Below are 21,862 nucleotides of genomic sequence, written 5' to 3'. Positions count from 1 at the left end.
CCGCCACACAGCTACATCTCGAGAGCTAGCAGACACTGTGTAGTTATGGCTCGACACCGCGAACTTTAGCGCTGAATAAGTACGTCGCTGCCAAACCTGCTATGCGTGCCTACCTGGAAGCAAAGCCACCCAAGTTGCCAAGGTGCCCAGGTAGGTATTTGAGCCCTGGTGAAAAGCCACAATGGAGTTGGCACAAATGAGCGTGGGTAGTGTAGCACTTGCGATGCCAATGCAACCGACGGATCCGAAAAAAAAAATCCATATTAACCTAGAGCTCGAAAATTCTCTGCCGATGTGGAATATTAAAAGTAGAGTATTGGCAAGGGTAGCGGGAAAATATGGGGCCAAACGTCGTGGCGGAAGGAGACATGGTCGATGGCCTCACAACCTGACAGGGCTGTCGACCCATAGAACCTGAGACCCATTCGCCCACCTTCCCAACGCATTCCTCGACCGGCATCGCAAAATCAACTGCCACGGAATGTCCAAGAGAAACCACAGAAGACAGGAAAACGAAGCCCACGATGATGAACCCCAATACTCTCGCCTCTGTGATCGGCCTCGGCGTCGTCTTGCTAGAACCCCGAACTGCATGCAAAACTTCGTCTGTATGCGGCCACCATCTGGGATGGGAGTGCTCGGTAGGGTGAGCTACTGCCCCCGCACCGGGAAATAACCAAATGAGCCGTTGTGGCTGTGATTTCATGTTCGTCGGCTTCGACCTGGCGAACTAGGCGGACGAATCGCGATGCCGGGCATGCGGTTTCGAGGCGCGCAGTAAAGGGGCTGTTCTTCAGCCAGACGTGTGAAATTACCAGGAGCAGATTATGGAATGCAAGTCCTCTTTTTTCTTCCGCAATCCGACGGCATGTGCACCAGGGTTGGGCGCGTGGCATTGACAAGGGTGCTTCCCACCGGAAGAGTGTCATTTTCTGGAGCCGCACCCGGGATCGCCCGATTTCCGATGCGCCTTTGGCCACCGTGACGGAGTTGGGCGGTGTAGCACAAGGTCCCTTTTCATGATCCCTGTCGTTTATCACGGGCAAGAGACTGTCTTTGGACCGTCGTCTCCCATTCCAATAGAAGGCTGCATACAAATGAGGATCCGCGAAACATCGACGCCCGGCTGGTGTTGCGACGTGCATATCGAGCTGCTCGTTGGCCGAGCCCTCGTGCACGCTGTAATGATTTGTCGGCCGGCTAGGTCGGGGGCCCACCTCCCCGGTAACCGAGGCATGACCGACATCACCATCCAAGATGGAAAGTCAAACGGCTGCCATGCCTCGTGGTTGCGTCTGATGATGCAGGATGGGCTGCAGACTGGAGACGCACGACGGGCGCAGGAACGGGAGTGGGTGGATATGGCGCACCAACAGCAGATTGAGGTTCTCGGCATCAATCAGGGGTGGATCTGTTCTGGAAGAGTCGAACCTCTCCCGAAATGAGTGAGGGAAACGGTGGAAAGCAAGCTGGAGCTGGACTTGTATCAAGCCAATGCCTGGATCAGTGACGAGAAGGTGTAGACCGCTGGTGGTAGGGCTGTCGACCATCACGTCGTCCTGTCTGGTTGGAGGGGGGCTGAAAAGATGATCGGAATCTCAGACATAAGATTGCGCAGAGTCTGACGCGATTTCTCCAGGTGACATTGGCTGGGACCAAAACTGATTGGAGCCTAGGCTGTTCGAGCATTCGAGAGAAGCGGTTGGCGATCCCCATCCAAAACACTCCTAGTGATCTTGCTAGCCCTCTGCAGGAAAGGGTAGTGGCCCGTCTTTTCTTTGTGTGCCATGCAAAGGAAGCCTATGGAGACGACGATCCAATAGAGGTTGTATGAGACAACTGAGCCGACAGTGGCCGAATTGGTCCAGCCTAGGATGGAGTTGAAGACTCCCCAGAGTCCGCCTCCTTCAAAGTCTGGGTTGCAGCACTAGATTGAGAAATCTGTAATCAGTAACGATTTTTGGATGAGACGAGGAACCAGAGAGGTGTTTTCGTACGTTCACATGCCACACGCTCTTGGTTATGTCGTATGAGCCAGGCCCCGAGCCGAGCTCGGCAGCATCGCCGCCGACAATCTTGTTCCACTGTCATGTGCCAAGGAGTATTTGTGAGTATTTGTGCATGTATTTATCGTCAAACAGCATGTCGGTCGGAAAGCCACGCACCTCATTGGCCTCGAGATGCCATACTCCCTTGGAGAAAAGACCGGCTGCGACCAAGTACAGGAAGCATGTAGACGCAGCGAGGAACTTTTGCATCGATGCAAAGTTGGAGCCCCTGATGTCGAGACTGTCAGCACAATGTCACTTTTTCCCCAGCTTATGGTCACAGGAAATAGTGGCTTACTTGTAAATGGCATAGCCAAAGACTGCACCGGCTAGCAGTCCTACAGCGGCTGTAAAGATGAGAGCCGAGACGGGATAGCCGAGCCCGACGCCAGCGATAAAGATGACACCCTCAAACCCCTCACGCAAGACCGTGATGAACGGCAGCAGGAACAGCGAATACTCCTCGCCCAAAAAGGCAAGACGATCAAGGAAGCGATTCCTCTTGACCGTCCTCGGCGACTCGGCACCATCGCCGGCAGAAGACTCGTCGTCACGCCCGGCCGACGAGGCGCGGAAGGCCTTGAGCAGCTTGTCCCTCCACTTGTCCTGCAGGCGCGACACGCGCAGCAGCACGGCGCCCATGGCGGTGATGATGACCGAGGCCAGGAGGGCAAAGGCGCCCTCCCAGACGTCTTCGGCCACGGCCCACTCGTCTACGCCCAGGCCGTTGGCGCCGGCGATGACGAGAACGCCCATCAGGATGCAGACGGCCAGGCCGGCAAAGGTGCCGAGCCAGACCTGCCGGATCATGCGGCGCTGCAGCTCGGCGTCTTCATCTTGGTTGCTGCTGCTGCCGTCGCCGAGGGTTCGCTTGACCAGGGCCAGGAGCACAGACACGATGATGGCGGTCTCGAGGGACTCGCGAAAGGTGATGAAAAAGACTATGTTTTCGGGTCAGTATCCAGGACGGCTCTTTTTTTCTGTGTAAGCATGCCAAGTGAGGGACTGGGTCAGGTGATGGCGCGCGGGATTGTATGCATGGCGGCAAAGCTGAGGAACGCGCGACGGCGAGATTTGTGAGCTTACTGGGTAACGCGAATATTTCCATTGTCAAGTTGCGGATTGTTTGCACTGGATGCAATGCAAATGTTCCAATTTCTCTGCTGCGAACAAACCGCGTCGGTTTGTATAGTTATGAGCTTCCCGACTAGAGTTCAATCTGCCCATCGGCTCCTTGCAAAAAAAAAGGCTCATTCACGTTCACAAGCTAGAATTTGCCGCCAGCACCCCTGCCCTGTATTACATAAGACAGCAGAAACACATGTGGCTTGTCATGAGCCGAGAGCTAATCGAAGGCGGGGTGTCAGGCGACCGACCGAGATCGGGATCAGGCGACCCTAGCCTATTTTGGAGCAAACCAAAAGCGCAAGAACAGCAAGCAAAAGTACAAACACAATTTTTGTGGATCGTCAGCAACTTTGCAGGCATTGGTGAGGATGGGTGGTAGGTACTTTTCTCAATCTCTCCTCCTGGCCCCCTCTATAGGCAGCCACCAAGTACTTTCGTTCGTTCGACCTTGATTTCGTAGAAGACAACGCAACACCAGTTTAGCTGTTATCTTGGCACTTGTGAATCCCCGTCTTGTCAAATTGAAAGCATGGAAAATCCTTGCCGAATATTGCGGCGCATTGCGGAGGATTACCGGCACCAAAGTTCGCTCATGCAGCTATAGTCTATACTGTACTGTACCCTCCGTGATGATGGCAAGGCCGACCTGAACAGCTTGGCTTAGTCGAGATTGTCATGAATGTGCCAAATCTCACTGACTGCGCATCTTGGCAAGTCAAGGGTTGCTGTGATTTGGTTGGCTGACGGTTCAGCCCAACGGCTCGTATGGGCGGGCGTCACCCCGTGCTGGCCTTTGGAAACGAACATAGCTTGTGTTACAATGCAGGACATAGGCAGGCTGTGATTCGACTCGCTTGAAGAAGCGAGGATTGCATGCTGACGCTTGATGTCCTGATTAATATCGTGATATCTGCTTTTCTCGGGAGCTTGTCTTTTGTTGTTGTTTTCTGCTGTGCTGCTTTCTCAATCACACCGCGACAAGTTATAGAGCTGGACAATCATCATGGCGGCCACAACTACACCCAGTAATACGGAGAAAGGGAAGGATGAGCACATCTCCGATAAGAGCGACCGTGTCTCTGAGAAGGGCAACCGCGTCTCTGAGGAGAGTGACTACGCCTCGGAGAAGGGCGACTGCATCTCGGCCAAGGCCAACTCCATATCGGACAAGGGCAGCCATAACTCGGAAACGGACAGCGATCCCTCGACAATATGGTGCCAAGTCAAGGCCGCCGACCGCTTCTGGGCGTACAAGTCCGCGATCCGCGCACTACAGTGTCTCGTCGCCCTCATCGGCCTATGTTGCGCGGCGTGGATCCTCAAAAACACGAATTCGTTATACAGCGGCAATTGGATTTACAGTGGACTTCCCCATTTTGATGACTTCAGGATCGGCACTGTCGCGGTGCCTATTGTAAGTTGAGACGATCCACCCAGCCAAAGGTCTTATGATCATGTGTAGAGAGTGACATAGGGCCTCTAACGATTAATTGGGTAAAAACAGTTTGTCTTGTCGCTCACATGGGGTCTCCTCGACCTGGGAGTCCGGTTCTGGCGCAAGCAAGGACGGCCTACCCACCCAGCCGCCGTCGCCGTCGCCGATTTGCTTTTTTGGCTTACCATGATCGTTGCGATAGTGTACGCGACCATTGGAGTTGCTCGCATGCAAGCCTTTGGCTACGACGCCAATGGCAACGAGGTCCTCTCTGACGAGACGTCCTACATATCTCGCGCGGGCATTCATTCCTGGGGCCAATACCATCGCAACGCAGACTTGGACTTGTGGCTGTATACCGTAAAGCGCGTCCACCTCAACCAGGAACGCCTGGAGTGGAACTTGACAACGGGTCAATGGTCCATAGTGCCGTATACGGGCCCGATGTTCCTCACCGCAAACTACGATGACTCTCTGGGCTCGTGGGTCCTGGAGAATGGTACGGTCCTAGGAGAAGTGCGTGCGTGCAAGGAGGAATACGCCAGGCCCAATTGCGAGGAGCTCGACATGATGGTCAACGATCTGTGGCTCGAAAAGCCTACGCACGTCGCAGTCGGTAAAGTGATTGCCGTGATGGCTTCCTTGGCATTGATACTTCACTTTGCGCTTTTCGCGAGGGCTTCTGTCGAAGCGATTCGTCGGAGACGGGAGGAGAAGATCGAGAAGTTGAGGGCTGATGCAAAGTTCGAACTTGAAGGCAAGGATTACGAGGAAGAACCGGACTGGATGTTAAACGAGCGGGGTTACAGGTAGTAGTCTGGGGAATCCTGGAACCTGAATGCGATCTGGGAGGCTGTCGATGAGTTGTTATCTTTTTCTTCCATGGACGTACGTAGCAAGCGACGAGACAACAAATCGAGGCGGACAATAATCGAAAACAATGTACAAGATATAGATATTGAGTCCAGACCTCTGTCCAATGCGCGCTTGACAGCTGGCGCCTAATCGGCCTTTGCGACGCTTGGTAAGGAAAGACCCTGGAGAGACCCGCACTTGTTGGCTTGTGTTTGGATGGAATTGACACCACCCCCACTACAAAACAACAGTGGAAGCCCACTCACTCACCATTGTGGCTAGTGGGGGGGTAGCAGTTTGACTTTTCACGCGATCAACCCACCTGAACATCAGAATCTCAGCCATCTTAAAAAAAAAAATCACGCCGATTGACGGCGTGACAACACACCTGGTCCTGGCTCGATCCCTGAAGATGAAATGAGGATCTCGGGATGAAATGGCGGAGGAGACATCAATGATTCATTATACATTCTACGAATCGTAACCGAATCAAGCAAGGCTGGGAAATACCATTACAAACCCGTCGCTTTCAGGTCGGTCCATCCGGGTGTGGCTTGGTGGTTGACTGGTAGGTAAACAATCAGATTGTCACGATGCGCTTCACCAGCTCGTTGAGAGGCGGCCTCGTCGCACTGCTCGCCCTCGGCCAACCGGCTTGCATCTGGAGCAAGACGATCGCCCATGACTTTCATTTGAGCTGGATCACAACCAACCCAGACGGCGCTTATGCAAAGCCCACAATCGGCATCAACAACCAATGGCCACCGCCACTCATCAGCGCCACCGTCGGCGATGAAGTCGTCGTGAACCTGCACAACGGCCTCGGAAACACAACCACCAGCCTGCATTTCCACGGGCTCTTCCAGAATGGTACCAACCACATGGACGGCGCCGTCGGCGTCACCCAGTGCCCCGTACCGCCGGGCCACACCTTTACCTACCGCTTCAAGGTAGACCAGCCGGGCACGTACTGGTACCATGCCCACAACAACGGGCAGTATCCCGACGGCCTGAGGGGTCCCGTCGTTGTCCACGACCCGGCCGGGCCTCACGAGGGAAAGTACGACGACGACATCGTCTTGACCCTCTCGGATTGGTACCACCGTCCCATGAAGGAGCTGATCGCCGGGTTCCTAAACTACAAGAACCCCTCGGGCGCGGAGCCGGTGCCACAGGCGGCGCTGATGAACGACACGCAGGACCTGCGCGTCAAGGTCGAGCCGGAAAAGACGTACCTGGTCAGGATGGTCAACGTCGGCGCGTTCGCGTCGCACTTTGTCAGGTTCGAGGGCCACCAGGTCCGTGTGGTCGAGGCGGACGGCGTGTGGATGGAAGAGTCGGCACCGGTGGATGTGCTTTACCTTGCTGCCGCGCAGAGATATAGCGTTCTCCTCAAGGCGAAATCGGATGCGACGCAGAACTTTGCGATTGTTTCCACGATGGACGAAGAGCTCTTTGACGATGCTCCCGAGGACCTGAACCCGTCTGTCACCGGTTGGCTGGTGTACAATGAGGAGAAACCTCTGCCGGAGCCGGACAAATTGGCACCTGATAGCGGGATTTTGCTCGACGACATGAACCTTGTGCCTGCTGACAAGTTCAGGCTGTTGGATGCAGTGAGCCAATCGATTGAGTTCAACATTCACATGAAGATTCTCGGGAATGGAGTAAACTAGTAAGTACTACCTACACCCAACCTAACCCCTGACGACAGCAATTTACAGCTTCTGACTTCACCAAAAGCGCCTTCTTCAACAACATCACTTACGTCGGCCCCAAGGTCCCAACCCTCTACACGGCACTCACGGTCGGCGGCGCCACCGCCGCCACGAACCCCATAGTCTACGGCAGCCACACCAACACCCACGTGCTGCGCCACAACGACGTCGTCGAGCTGGTCGTCAACAATTTCGACGACGGCGACCACCCTTTCCACCTGCACGGGCACAACTTCCAGGTCATCACCCGCTCCGACGCCGACGCGGGGCCCTTCGTCCCGTCAAACAGGCCGCGCCTGCAGAGGGACATCCCCTTGCGCCGCGACACGGTCCTCATCCGCGGCAACGGCCACGCCGTGCTCCGCTTCGTGGCCGACAACCCGGGTGCCTGGCTCTTCCACTGCCACATCGAATGGCACATGGAGCAGGGGCTCGTCGCGACGCTGGTGTCGGCCCCGGAACAGCTCCTCGCATCCGGCGCCAAGCACCCGCAATTGCCCCGGTCGCACCTCGAGTCGTGCAAGCTGTCCGGCATGGCGGCCGCAGGAAACGCCGCGGGCAATGCGGACGACGTGCTGGACCTGACTGGCGAGAACAGGCCGCCGCCGCCACTGCCGAAAGGATTCACGACCAAGGGGTACGTGGCTCTGGTGTGCAGCGGCGTGGCGGCCGTGATGGGCATGGCGAGCATATGGTACTATGGAAACATTCCGGATATGCAAAAGGGGTATGAGGCTATATAGTGATGAGAATTTCTTTTTTTAGTTTCACAATCTAGTATCACACGTTGGTTTGTTCTACATGTTCTGCACATATGCGATGTTATGAAGAATAGAGCTCAGCCTGGCTGAGACCTTCATTCGGAGCTATTTGTACCTAAAAGGTGTGCTATATGTACAAGATGATGTTATGAAATGATGCAATGCGAGAAAGGAAAAAGACGAAATTGGGTATTCAACGATAGTCATGAAAATAGGAAACATGAGCGAAAATACCAAGGAAAACAAATGAGGAGGAAATGAGGAGGAAATGGTAAAATGTGGAGCTCGTTCGACTAGGGTGGATGGCGTTAAGGTTTGTGGAAAAAAGCTCAGCGTAGCGAGGGTAGGACGTAATTGTCAGAAATGAGGTGGGACAATAAGATTTAGTGCCCAGCAACAAATAGAGAAGTGGACGCTCTGGGGCGAATGAGTGAGAACCTTCCGCGAGAGGGTAATGCCACAGGGTATGCCCTGACAGATAAGGAAATGAGAAATGAACACATCCGAAGAAGTGAAATGAAACAAAACAAGGACTGATAGGAAAGGGAAATAAATGAAAAACTAATGCAAAAAGAAAACAAAACAAAACAAAACAAAAAGCTAAAAAGGAAATGCAGTGGGCAAAGTGGTAGCCAAGACTGCTCATGAAAACATCAGAACGCTGAATATGGTAGTAGTACACGGGTTTGGAAACGTTAGAAAGATACCCAAAGAAATGGAAAAAAGACCCAAAGAAATAATAATAAAAAAAGAGCTTTAGAGAAAAGCTCTAGATAAAGTTGCCCTCCCCGGAGCAACGGCTCAGAGGCGGGTTGATGCCGGGCTTCATGCACATGGAAATTGCACCTTCAACCCACTTCATGCCAGCGATTGTGACTTCTTTGTGGTCATCGGCGTAGAAGGCGCCGATCTGCTCGAGGGCGCCGAGGCAGCCCTTGAAGACGCGACCGGTGCGCCTGGTGACGATGGGGCGCGTGACCATGACGCCGCAGTTCTTGTCCGTGACGGTGCCGGTGGTGGTGATGACGGAGGAGGTGGTCCAGGACCTCGTGTAGTCGATGTTGAGCGAGCCACTGAGCACGTCCTTGACCATGGTGGGCATCAGTCCGGCGTTGACGCCGATCGAGTTACTGACCATGTAGCCGCTGGCCACGGCGACCATCATGTTGCCCTGTGCGCACACGACGGGCGACATCTGCGCGTCCCAGTCGACAAAGGTGGTGGTGTTGTCTATGACGACCGACGTAGTCTTGTCGCACTTGCCCCGGCTGTCGAGCGTTCCCGGAGGAGGCGGAGGAGCATCGTCGGTCTTCTTGGCGGCTTCGGATGCCTCAAGCTCGGCCAGCTGCTGGGCGTTATAAGTGACCATGTCGTCGTGGATCGGGGGTGGCGCGCCGATCTGGATACCTTTTTCCTGGAGCATGCTGACATATGCGCTGTGGCTCATCATCTGGACGCCTTCGGGGGTGTTGACGGCTACTTCGGACTCCCCGATGGCTTGGCCGTTGCCGCTGGATGCTCTGGGGTTGATGGGGCCAGCTGTGATGGGTGAAACCATCAAGCTGGCGACGGTGAGGGTTGCTAGTCTCGTGAAGAACATGGTGTGTGATGATATGATGGTGGTGTTGTTGTTGTTGTTGTTGTCTTATGTGCGGTACGGGCTGAGGCTGAGTATGCGCGCGGCGTGGGGATGGTTTGCTGGCATCAAAAGGCCAAGACAAAAATAAAGTGCCGGGCGAAGTAACGGGGGTTCACGGATTAAAGCCAAGTCTTGGCCACGAAAGGCAGGGAAGAAAAGAAACAGACCAATCTTATCCGGGGGCTGTCAAAGCAATAAAGCTGAGAAGTGAAGAGCGAGGATCGGCTTGAGGAGTGCAGGCAGGGTAACCCGAGCTTGTCTGACTGATCAAGAGGATGAGGAGAGAAAAAGGGAGAACAATCTAAATCGAGCGAGCTACTGCCCAGTAATTATGTATCTAGGCCTGGATGTCGTGGACCAAGATAACGCGCTTCTTGCCGGCTGAGAGTCCCACTCTGGTCAGGAGGACATTAAGGAAAAGCACAAGCCAACCCGCCGCGTGTACTTTACCCCACGACCCCTTCTAATGAGCCGGTAGCATTTTGCGGGGTTTGCCATAATCGCTATTAATGATCATGAATGGTGATTTAAAAAGAGGGTAGCATCGTCAGTCTCCAAGGTTTTTTGACGTCTTTCCTGGGATGGACTTCTCCACCGCCGTACTACTTCCAAGTTGGCTAGAAGAGTAGATCGCGGCTATACCGGCAGGTACAGTCTGTCCAAGCTCAGACCAAAAAGGAAAACACCACCGAGTGGATGAGGGCGGCTATGTGATTGGCCATCAAGCGCGTGTGCCTGCCTATAGCGGAGATGGGGGAGCACAAACGACGTAAGCTCTATTCAAAAGCTCCCGCCATCCCATATAGCGAGTAATGACGCAAAAAAAAGCAAAGCTAGGCACCTGACCCTTGCACCCAACTCCATGAACCTCTCCTTCACTGCATGTTAACGGCTGCCAGGACAAGGCTGGTCCCCGGAGCTCTCCGTTAATCGCCTGGTCATCCGACCGCTTATCTTCTGCGAAAAAGGGGGCTCTGATCAGCGGCGACTCCGTTAGCAGGAGCATAAACCGCCGCTGGCCAGACCATGGAAGCAGGAAATGAGCCTCACCGAACGAGCGACGATCACTTTCCCTGAATAGTTCGCATGCTTCTGTGCTTTGGCATCATACATATGAAGCGTGGGGAAAAGTACAAGCCCACGAGGGCGGGTTCCTGGTTTCGAGTATACGGACTTGACTCAAACACCAATCTTTCTACTGCGGTGACCCTTATGCGTCCTTGTCGGATCGTCACTTATAGCGGGGCTCTCCCCGAATGTGTAAAGTTGGGATGTCGATGACAATCTCTTAGGGTACCTTGACGTGATACTGTTGAATTAATGCAAACCTCTTTTCTGGAGCCAAGTGGGCATTGAAGAGGCACGTGGAAGATGTTCTTTTCTTAGGACCAAACGGGTATCCTGACTGCCGAACCTGATAATGCATACAATCTGCTTTGTTATCTCTGATATACTATCTGTACAAGTGGTTCGTAAGACTCAGTCAGGCTCCTCACCATAATTTATTTCTCTTTTTACCGAGAGAAATCACCTCGCTCTCGAGTACAAATCAACCGCTTATCTCCCAGCCATCCTACTTACTCGGGCCTCGCCATACACATAACCATTGACCCCAGCACTAGCTCGAGTCAATCAAGGCAACCAGACATATCTACCACCAAGAAGGCATATCAATAACAAAAAAAGAAGGAAAACAAAAAAAAAGAAAGAAAAAAAGAGAAAAAAATTCACACCGCCAAGATGAAATTTTCAATCCTCCACATTGCCGCCATAATTCTGGCCACCGCGACCGATCTCGCAACAGGCGACCTGCACCACTCGGCCGTCTGCGTCACCAAGCGGGTTAACTTCTTCGGCCACAAGACGTTCCAAATCAGCCCCAACGCCACCATGTGCGCCTGCACCTTTTACAAGGGCCGCAACACCGGCACCAACCCCTGGGACAAGTGCGAGGACTGCAAATACGACGGCCTCAAGTGCACCTCCGAAAACGGCACCATCGGCGGCGACGAGTTCAAGTACTACTGCGAGAAGAAGTGCGGCGCAAAGGGGTCAGAGGCCGACTGAGACTGCGGGGTTTGAGTTTTTGGTCCATTTTTTTTTTTTCCTTTTCCCTTTTTCCTTTTTTTTTTACACTTTGTATTATTGGTTGGCGTTTAACGGACTGGGAAGGTTTTGTAGGATAGGGTTGGACATGGGATGGCAGGGCTTTTCTTGGACGGGTGTTAACTTTGCGCACGGAAGCTGTTACATTGCTCGGGAGATGTGTAATGTAATGCTGGAATGCCGGTAGACCCTTAGTATTTCAGCCGTATAGTCTAATTGTATTTACCGATTCCGTCCTTTCCGTATTTCGGTACGACGATGCCATTCTTTCCTTTCCCTCCGACCAGTGTCGCACTCGGACTGTGTAGCACTCGACGAACGACCAAGTGACTCGCGCTTGCATGCGTCGCTTGTGGAGGATCGACCAAGGCTGGCACGAAAGCGGCACTGTTTTTGCAGCCCATACATCAACGCCCTTCCATCTCGGCAATGCCTATCCTAAGTTTTTTTTTCCCCTCTCTCTATATTTTAAGCTTTCCTTGATCCCTGCCTGGCCAATTAAACGCAACGTCTTCCAATCTCGGCGGTTCCCACTGCGGAACCTGAGGCTTTTTGAGTAGTCACCCCCCAGTTCTTCAAGGGTTCTAGATTTTCTTTCTAGATCCCCATGAAGCTACCTGCTCGCAATCTGAGATCCGAGCATACACCGTTGATTCCAGCGGTCACGCCATTCGTCAGGGCCGATAAAGACTGCAGATCCCGGAGAGACTTACCCCACGTGCGCTGACGGTAGTAAAAGAAATGAACGAGAAAAAAAGAAAATAGCCGTGGCGTCAAATTCGGCTACTATCGCGCGGATTGCGTGTCCCCGTTCTCGCGCATAATTCAAAACTCAAGCGATCACTGCATGAACCTCCCAAGTCGGGTTGAGATAGCTCTCGCATAAGATGTGCACTAATGCGGCTGTAAAAAGACTCAATGGGCGGCTTACACCGATGTTTCGACCACGTGCTCGGACTATGCGATTGAAAAACCTCCGCAGTCTCCATTGAAATGCTACGGCAGGCATTGAGGGATAATAATGCTTAGAAAAAACAGGAAGTGTCGGTAAAAACTCACTACTTGGGGGCTGTTCGTTGTGGGCCCCCTCAAAGAGGGGGTTACAAAACCTTGATTTTCGAAAAAACCGTGGGCCAGCAAATTTGTTAGCAGATCGCTAACAAAGTAGCTCATGAAAGTTCGATTCACGTTCGTAAACACTACACCCACGAAAAAGGTTAGAATTTGCAGATAAATTGAAGCCGTGAATTGCGCTGTAGATATCTATTTCTGGAGTTTTGGCTCAATCGCCCTTTTCCGGTCGCTCAAGCGGTCACAAGGCGACCCGGGTACTTCCAACTCATCCTTTCTACCACCCGGTATTGGCGGCGAGGAACGGTCTTCAAGCGGTCTCGTATCCTGAAGTTGACGGGGAGAGGGTGTAGCCAATGGTATATACCGTGGGAACGGTTTGGAAGGCCTGTTTGGGGCGGGAGGTGAGGCTGATTGCGAGGATCGTGATACGCATATGCTGATAGAACAGGCAGAGTCGGTATCCACGGTAATATTGATCTGGGTACTTGTATTTCCAGCTGAAATTGGCCCTTTATCGACGAACCATGACTGTGAGGGCTGTGAATCGGTCTTCTTCCTTTTCCAGGGCGTTCCCTGACCGCCGGAACGTTCTCCGGCGTGAAGCCGAGGTCCTCCAGATATCTCTTCTGTTGTATCTTAATCCCGTTGGGCATGCCCTCTGTTTCTCGCCAGCGTTGAATAGCCTGATTCTTATCCCTATACCACGCATCTCTGACGAACTTTTCTTGTTGGTATAGGGCTGTTTCCTCGATCAACGCCTGTTTGGCTTCGTGAGCGACCCGCATATCTTCTAACGTATTAGCGGTCTGGAACTGTTTGTCTTTTGACTTCAACGTCATTTTGACTTTGTAACGTGAAGCGCGTTGAAGGCGTTTTTGCTTATTCGTCTGCTTTTGGGCAACGCGTTGCTGTAGGATGATCGCCTCGTTGGCAACGGCTTGTAAATCCGAGATAGCATCAACGGTATCTGAACTAAAGTGGTGCGCCTTGGCCGCCATACGGCTTGCCGCATATTTGGCCCGTGAAAATCGTTCAGCGGTAGGAAGGGAGTCCGGATATCGCGGTGTATTCGCTGCCGTGGCGTGGCCACGCAGTTTGGCGAGCACTTTGGTGCCGTCGACAGGAAACAAGCCTGTATCTTGGAAACCGCTTATTACGTGGCCAGTTGTGAAAGCCGTTTGCCAGCAGCGCTAAGTTAAGGGAAGATATATCAGTTTACCGCTAAATTAACCTGTAGATCGAAAACGACTTACTCGAATCGCAGCAACGAAATCTGAGCGGGTGAACACCGGAATACCGGTGTTTATATGCTCATGCAGGACCGCCTGCAACTCGTTTTTCAGGTGAGTGAACACGGATACGTCCATGGGCTGCATATAATGCGTTGAATGAGGCGGTAAAATAACGATCTCGATATCAAATCTGAGGCAATAATCAAGTATCTCCATGCCAAAGTGGCCGGTAAAGCCGTCGAGAAAAAGCCACCTCCAAATACGTGTTTTGGCCCGCTGTGAATTTGGATCGATTTTGGCCGCAGTGCGGTTCACAAAGTCGAATCTGACGTCAAAGTCATGACCAAACCACTCTTTCAACGTGGGAGATCCGATCGATTGCACGGCAGCAACTTCTGGCCACGAATACCGGTTGAAATGCTGTATCCAGGTGAGCTGGATATCTCCGTTGGAAAACCCCGTTTCTGACCGCGTAAAAACGATACCCTCAGGCAGATCCAGATCAAGCCAATCGCTCGTTGGCCACTTTGTGAAGATACAGAAGGGCGGTAGCGACTGCCCAACAGCGTTGCCACCGCCTATCAACGTACAACTCTCACGGTTAGCCGGATCCGCGGTGCGTGGCTTTTCATGCCTCTTTTTCGTCACGACCAATACCGGTATCCGGCCATCTCTCACACCGATTCTAGTACCACATTCGTCAGCGTTCCAGGCCGCTGAAGCCGTGATCCCAAGCTCTACCGCATGAGCCGCCGTGCGGCGATACCAGGCCTCCACAAGATCGATCTGTTGCTCCCAACTAAGGCGAGTAATCTCGACGGGTTGTTGTTTGGTAAGTCGCAGTTCCGGGTGTTTTTTACGCCAACGGCCGTACCAGTTCATTTGAATTGGACCACAGGGCGGTATACGTGACTGACGCATCAGATTGGCCGCAGATATTACGTGTTGTGAGTCGGGATATGCACCAAGTTTATCAAGCTGCATGATATACGCAACGAGAGCTTGATCTTCAGCATCAGTCAACAATGAAGGCCGCCCGCTGCGCTTTATCGATATCTTAGGAATGCCATTGATCAGGAGATTACGAGCATGCCGCTGAGTACTCGAATACGGGTAACCGTTCCTTTTACAGAACGATCGTAGCGATTCTGGCTTGGATCTGCCCTCCCGCGCGGTATCCGCCCTACTGCGGTGAGTTTCGACATATTGGGCATACATGCGGGCTCCTAAGATAGCTTGAGATTCTGGGGACGTCATGATATAGGTATATTTGCGGTAAGTGCAATTGTGTTGTTATGGAACGGGATTACACTCGGCATAAGTTAAATTGTTAACGATTTTCTAGGTAAAAAACTGATGCGGGGTGGCCCACGGTTTTTTCGAAAATCAAGGTTTTGTAACCCCCTCTTTGAGGGGGCCCACAACGAACAGCCCCCAAGTATCTTCAAGCTATGCCAAGACTGCCATGACTAGGTGTCAGGTCCGGCAAGTTAAAGTTGCCATAAAATCAACCCCAATGAGCTCGCTTGGTCCAGAACCCTCCACAACACAAGTGATCTACAGAAAATATCCAATTATGTCGGACGTTCCGAGGACTGTCCGGCAATACAGCGCGGGAAGGTTTACAATATCAAATTCTGCTCCGGGGCAGGCAAATCGCTATGACTTGACTGTTCCTTTCGTTGCCGACTGAGGTTGATGATGACGCGGCCTCATATGGAGACAAGCCGTAGGCACTTACAAATAATTATGGTTAAAATTTGATCTAGATGAACAAGGTTCAAATCATGCCATAACAACTCCGCGCTTTTTGCTTGAAATGAAGTCCTATCCATGGGTACTTGCCCGCGATTTTGATCAGCAAGAAGGTGACTGTTCACCAGAAATTGCGCAATTCCATGTGCTGTTAATAGACTCAGCTGGGTGATGAAAAAAGAAAAGCAAAAAGAGCTTTTAGGTCTGGCAATCGAGTTTTGATTCGTAATAGTCCAGAGAATCCCAGTTGTCAAGCGACCGCGTATGCTATGCATTACTTTTACTCAATCCACCGCCCATCTTTTACCGGCAGCCTCTCCTCGTTCTTATTGGTTTCCGCCGGTTACACCGCTATTTTCCTGAAAAATATCTCACTGAAGGACACGCTGTTCCTGATACTCCGTCATGCAACTCTCTCCCGTACACAAAATTTTCAGTATGGGCGCACGGACCATGCTGTTAACGTTTGCGCGGGACTTCCGCCTGTAGCCCTAACAGGCGCGCACACACGAAAAACTCTTCAACCTGTCGCCCTAAGCACCGTCACTACACGGAACGCCTTTCCTCGCAACACCCATGTATAATCGACAGATCTCCCCTTTGACGAGTTTTCCACTGATCGCGGTGAAGGAAGAGTCCGATCGGCGGCTCGGCGCGCCACCCGCATAGAGGCGCACAAGACAAGGCCCAATCTCGCGATGCGAGCCAGCGTGGCACAAAAAACTTTGCCAGCCGGATAGGCAGGCGTCCTTCCCCGGAAGGCTAGACAATACGGTTTAAAAGAAAGGGAAATTAGGCTGAGAACCACCCGACGGTTCTTCGAATCGACAGGGCACCCTCTCACCCCCTCACACCTTCTGGGATTGCCTGCAGCGAGGAGGTAGTGCCGTTACGGGGGTTGGTTAGTTGTACGTGGACCGGAAGCACTGTGCCGGCGCGGCAGTCTCCAAAGGGTCCCGACAGCAAGACGTGGTCGGCCCATTGCTGGAGACGGCTTTGGGTAACGGGAAGCAAGAAACGTGGGCACGGCCTTGGTTCGCACCCTTGGTACACCCCGTGGACGGTGGGCCGTGGTGGAATAGTGTGACTGAGGCGCCCCATGCTTCTCACTCGCACTGGGAATCTGCGCCGGGTCTGGAGGACGGGAAGAACTCGATTGCATTCATGTCCACATTGTGGCGCTGGGCTAGCCCAGGAACCAACGGGGGACTAAGCTGTGGATGGACATGTACGGGGTGTCGCCGGCTTTTCGAAGCTTTCTACTCGCACTAGGGACGTACACCGGGGCAGATGATGTCGTCGGCATGTTAGGCGGAAGAGACGCTATTTTAGCCGGAGAGGACGGATGCGCGCGTCGGTTTACCAAGAGGCCTTTTTGTGGATGCGGTAGGTTTAAGGTGCAAACCTTGTATTTACGTGGCAGGCTGGGTATCCAGCGACTAGGAGGGCTCTAGCTGGCCTGTCCGTTAGAGGGTCTGGTCCAACCCTGTGACTATAGTTTACTGTAGGAAATGCAAGGCAAGAGCCATGGTGCGGGCTAAATACGACTACACAAACGCACCCGGGCTATGATGTTTTTGCGCCAGTGGACGAATGGCACGCCAACACTTACGAAGCCATGACTGGGCTCCGGCCCCGGGTGCTCACCTACGTTAAGAAGGGGGCAGCCCTAAGGGCCGCACAACGACGGCTACCGCAGGGCCAAAATACGCGGGACATACTCTGGCTCGAAATTAACGGAATATTGTTTGTTAACGTATATAGGGCTCCGGGCACTGAAGCCGCGCTGGAAATGGTATGCAATACCGTGCCAAATGGACCCACGGTGCTAGGCGGCGATTTTAACGTAGCGGCTGCTGCATACCAGCCGGGCCGCGCAAACGCACGCGGAGGGGACCAACTGACGGCATGGGCGCAAGCCCAGGGGATGAGTTTTACAGGAAATATCGGCGTGCCCACCCACCGCGACGGGGGTTTACTGGATATGGTCTTTTCCAACCTCCCCAGCACAATAACTGTGGTTGACAGCAGTCTTTACACAGGCTCCGACCACGAATCCCTTTATACCACGCTGCGGACGCGCGGCGCCCCCCGCCCGGAGGCGATTAACGTTTCGGTTAGGGACGACCGGTTACCAAAGTTCGCGGAGCTACTTGCTTTTGGCATGCAAGACATGCCGGACCCGGGATCCGCGGCCGATGGCTACGCATTGGACGCGTGGGTAGCTGAATTTACAACTTTATGGGAGCAAGTGACGTGGGTCGTGGGTACGCCGGCGGGAAAAAGGGACAGCTCGGCTCCCTGGTGGACCGAAAACTGCCAGCGGCTCTGGTCCGAATTCCAGCGGGTTAAACGGAGCGCTGTAAATAGGGCAGACGCCTCTGCCGAGGAAAAAGCCTATACGAAAGGGGTGCGGGCCGCGAAGCGGGAGTACTGGAGGCACCGGATCGACCAACTGCGCGACGATAAGGATTTGTGGAACATGGTGGGCTGGCTGGGAGCCGGACCACGCCTCCGGTCCCCGCCGCTGGTTATTAACGGCGAGCAAGTGAGCGAGCCTTTAGCAAAAGCGGAAGCACTGCAACGGGAGGTGCTTGGCCGATTTTCGGCGGAGGATGACCTGCAGGGAGACCCCTTGGAGGCCTGGTCGCCGGACGAGGCTAAAATCCCTTGGGACACCCAGGTTAGTGCGGAAGAGGCGGAGCGCTCCTGCATTGGGGTTACGAGCACGTCCCCGGGCATCGACGGAATGACCGTCCGGCTACTAAAAGCCGGATGGGTTTCGTTGGCCGAGCCGGTGCGCAGGCTCTACCAACGTTGCCTGGAACTCGGACATTTCCCAGCGCCTTGGAAGAAGGCCGAAGTCGCGATGCTACCGAAAACGGGGAAGAAAGACCGGAGCAGCGTTCGATCCTGGCGGCCTATAGCCCTCCTCTCCTGCATCGGAAAAGGCCTCGAGAGGCTCGTTGCACGCCGGATAGCTTGGGCCATACACGACAACGGGCTCCTTAGCTGCACCCACGGCGGTGCCCTACCCAAACGATCGGCGACGGATCTGGTTTGTGCCCTCGCCCACGATATCGAGCAGGCTCTAGCTCGCGGGGAGGAAGTCACCCTTGTCGCATGCGACGTCCAAGGCGCCTTCGACGCCCTCCTCCATAGGCGATTAATACGGAAAATGCGGAGCCTCGGGTTTAGTAAAATGCTCCTCAGGTTCGTGATTAACTTTTTAAGCGGCCGCCAGGCCCGAGTCCGGCTGGAGGGTACGACCACGGGCTTTAGGCGGCTTGGGTGCGGCACCCCGCAAGGGTCTCCCCTTTCCCCGATCCTATATATGTTATATTTGGCGTATCTCGTCAAAAACGGTACGAAGTGGCGGTTGGCATACGCAGACGACGTGCTTACATGGAAATCGTCACCCTCGTTGGAGGAAAACGTACGTTGGCTGGAAAATAAACTCCGGGATATGCACGAAATTGCGGCGGAAGAGAAGATCCATTTTGCAGCGGAAAAGACAGAGGTGATCCATATCACTAAGAAAAGGCACGGTCGCAACCCGGAAATCCGGATTAATGGTAGAACGGTTACCCCGGTCCAACTACCGGGCGGTCGACGCGGACAAAGCGCCTCCGGGGCCGAGCGCTACCCGGGCATGCGTTGGCTTGGTTTTTGGTTCAGCCGACGGCTAGACGGGCGCCGCCACGTGGCCGAAAGGGCTGCCAAAGCAATGGCGGTCGCTGCCCACCTCAAGAGCTTTGGGGCAGTAAGATACGGACCGCCTGCGGCTGCACTTCGCAAGGCAGCGGTGGCATGCGTGGGTTCCTCGGCCACCTACGCAGCCGAGGCATGGTACAACCCAGCGCACAAGCAAAGAGGACTCCTCAAAGCATTGAACAAACCGCTGGTTTTAGCGGCACGGGCAATCCTCCCGGCGTATAAAACCACCCCCTCGTCCACTGTTCTCAGGGACGCAGGACTACCCTCGGCCCGCGTCGCGCTGGCCTACACCCGCCTGAAATACGGCGCCCGACTAAGGCTCGCGGACAAGGGGCACCCCCTTGTCAGCCGCCTGCGTGAAACACCTCGTGCCCGCAACTCGGGCCATTCGGCCACGACCCTGCAAACGGCTGCACAACTTCTCCCGCGGATCCGGAGACTAGAGTTGCGCGCACCTCGCAATGCCCCGGATTCTCGCACTGACCCCACCGGAGGAGTCCCGAAAGAGGAAGCGGCCCGCCGCTTTATCGAATGGCTGGACATGGTATCACCTGACGATATCGTGGTATATACGGATGGTTCGGAAAAACACGAAAACAACTGCGTCCAAATAGGGTACGGATGGGCCGCTTTTAGGGCGGGCCTGGAATTTGCCGCAGGCTCCGCATCTATTACGCCGGAAAGCCACGTTTTCGACGCCGAGGCGATTGGCGCCCTAAAAGGGCTACAGGCGGCAGCCAAGGCCCAGCCAGGCGCCCGGATCTGGATTTGTGTGGACAGCACCTCGGTTATTTGGGGTCTTAGAGGCGACGCGCCGCGTTCGTCCCAATGGGCCTTTCTGGAGTTCCATAACCTTGTCGATCTACTCCGAAAACAAGGTACCGAGGTTCGGGTCCGTTGGTGCCCTGGGCACCAGGGAATCCCGGGAAACGACCGGGCTGACGAGCTGGCCAAGGCCGGCTCCGCCGGACCGCCGGACCCAGACCCGAGGGCTCAGCAAACCACGTATAGCGGTGCCGGCACGGTCCTCAGAGCCATTCTTTCGAATATAGAGAAGGACTGGTGGCGTAAAGAACTCTGTGAACGGTCCCCCGCATATAGGGAATGGAAATTCCAATACACACCGAGAAAGGAGCCCGAGGAACTGCGTTTGCCAAGACCCCTACTGGGCCATTATTTGGCCATGAGGACCGGCCACGGCGATTTCAAGGCCTACCATGACCGTTTCAACCACCAGGATGCAAACACCTCGTGTGCCTGGTGCTGGAAGCGGACCTCCCCTGAGCACCCGGTGCACTGCCGCTATTCGCGGGCGGTGTGGAGAAACTGGCCGTGGCCTAATAACGACCGGCCGGCCGGGCCGCCAAATCGCGCCCAACGCTGGAAATTCTTCCAGACAAGCTTCGGGCAACCGAAAAGCTTTGAGGCGTTTTCGATAGCCACCAACTACTTCAGCGCCCGCCCCAGAGCGGCCCGCCAGCGCCCCGCGCGCCACGAACGCACTTTACGCCTAGGGACACCGATCGTAAACGACTCGAACTCTGACGAGGAATAGACTTACTGCCTTTTCACCCACACTTCACGGCACAAGCCGTCAGACGAACCCTCCGTGCACCTTAGGCACGGGGTCGCGTCAGTGAACTAACCCCCTAAGCAGGACCGGGCCCGAACCCGGTCAGGCACGATCCGCCTCTGCCCTCCTTGTTTTCCCCCTGTGTAAATAAAGAAGATAGAACGCGCGCCGAGATACCCCTCGGGAGGTTGCTAACGGCCGGCTAACAAGCCGGGCCGAGCCCGGCGTTAACTAATACTACTACTACTACTTTGCAAAGAAACCTTACGAGAGGCTGGGCTTGATTTTACCCCGGGATTTAAAAAATATTGCAAGGTCTATTGTGAAGAGTACAAGCGTTTGGAGGCGTTAAGCCAACGTACATCAAGCCAGGGCACATCAAAGACAAAGAGCTGAATATATACTATCTTGTTTGGCCGTGTTGATTTGACATCTCGCACATTATGCAAAGCAAAGCACTGCTTTCCTGCTTTGTTAGATTTGCAGGTAACATTTTTGTGTGTATTACTGTTTCGTTATACCCAGTATGCTAGGCTATCTCTTGTTGGAAATCGAGTTTAGACTCGGTTGGTGGTTATTTCAAAGTTCAAACATGTGTGCCAGTGATGTGTTGATGAAATTGCAGTTCATAGCGACTTTATTTGTACGAGTTTAGAAACTTTCTATACCATATTTAACATATGAAGTTCAAAAAAATAAAAAAATAAAAAATAAAACCAAGAGACAAAAGAGAAAAAGAATGCCGTCCCACCCATGTGTGCGTGGTCTCGTATATGTGCAGCATGTACACCATTGTTGTTTCAATCTGTAACCACTTTCCT

General features: G+C 53.7%; 5 protein-coding genes across 5 annotated transcripts; 3 read left to right on the top strand and 2 right to left on the bottom strand.

Annotated features, from left to right (window-relative positions):
• Positions 1–1,672: 1,672 nt before the first annotated feature.
• Positions 1,673–3,156, bottom strand: MGG_02158 (plasma membrane iron permease; the record flags this gene model as incomplete). The annotated part of the gene is made up of 5 exons (XM_003708882.1): positions 1,673–1,927; positions 1,998–2,084; positions 2,166–2,277; positions 2,347–2,989; positions 3,135–3,156. The coding sequence occupies 5 exons, from the start codon at positions 3,154–3,156 to the stop codon at positions 1,673–1,675; spliced, it is 1,119 nt and encodes a 372-aa protein (XP_003708930.1).
• Positions 3,157–3,984: 828 nt separating this feature from the next.
• On the top strand, positions 3,985–5,701 carry MGG_02157 (uncharacterized protein). Its single transcript, XM_003708881.1, has 2 exons — positions 3,985–4,590; positions 4,681–5,701. The coding sequence occupies exons 1-2, from the start codon at positions 4,180–4,182 to the stop codon at positions 5,422–5,424; spliced, it is 1,155 nt and encodes a 384-aa protein (XP_003708929.1). The 5' UTR covers positions 3,985–4,179; the 3' UTR covers positions 5,425–5,701.
• A 32-nt stretch (positions 5,702–5,733) lies between these two features.
• On the top strand, positions 5,734–8,489 carry MGG_02156 (iron transport multicopper oxidase FET5). The gene is made up of 2 exons (XM_003708880.1): positions 5,734–7,141; positions 7,210–8,489. The coding sequence occupies exons 1-2, from the start codon at positions 6,060–6,062 to the stop codon at positions 7,925–7,927; spliced, it is 1,800 nt and encodes a 599-aa protein (XP_003708928.1). The 5' UTR covers positions 5,734–6,059; the 3' UTR covers positions 7,928–8,489.
• Positions 8,490–8,714: 225 nt separating this feature from the next.
• On the bottom strand, positions 8,715–9,545 carry MGG_02155 (uncharacterized protein; the record flags this gene model as incomplete). The annotated part of the gene is made up of 1 exon (XM_003708879.1): positions 8,715–9,545. One exon carries the CDS (start codon positions 9,543–9,545, stop codon positions 8,715–8,717), a length of 831 nt encoding a protein of 276 aa, XP_003708927.1.
• A 1,779-nt stretch (positions 9,546–11,324) lies between these two features.
• On the top strand, positions 11,325–11,651 carry MGG_02154 (uncharacterized protein; the record flags this gene model as incomplete). The annotated part of the gene is made up of 1 exon (XM_003708878.1): positions 11,325–11,651. The coding sequence occupies one exon, from the start codon at positions 11,325–11,327 to the stop codon at positions 11,649–11,651; it is 327 nt and encodes a 108-aa protein (XP_003708926.1).
• Positions 11,652–21,862: the final 10,211 nt, after the last annotated feature.

The sequence above is a fragment of the Pyricularia oryzae genome, chromosome 1, assembly GCF_000002495.2.
Source record: "Pyricularia oryzae 70-15 chromosome 1, whole genome shotgun sequence".
NCBI lineage: Eukaryota > Fungi > Ascomycota > Sordariomycetes > Magnaporthales > Pyriculariaceae > Pyricularia > Pyricularia oryzae.
Note: the sequence above shows the minus strand (reverse complement) of the source record. Positions and strands in the feature narration are given on the sequence as shown.

Bases quoted from the DNA above. Each gene is read 5' to 3' on its own strand.
- MGG_02157 (XM_003708881.1), top strand. From the start codon at position 4,180: ATGGCGGCCACAACTACACCCAGTAATACGGAGAAAGGGAAGGATGAG. The intron at 4,591-4,680 runs GTAAGTTGAGAC...GGGTAAAAACAG, and splicing joins GCACTGTCGCGGTGCCTATT to TTTGTCTTGTCGCTCACATG.
- MGG_02156 (XM_003708880.1), top strand. From the start codon at position 6,060: ATGCGCTTCACCAGCTCGTTGAGAGGCGGCCTCGTCGCACTGCTCGCC. The intron at 7,142-7,209 runs GTAAGTACTACC...CTTCACCAAAAG, and splicing joins CTCGGGAATGGAGTAAACTA to CGCCTTCTTCAACAACATCA.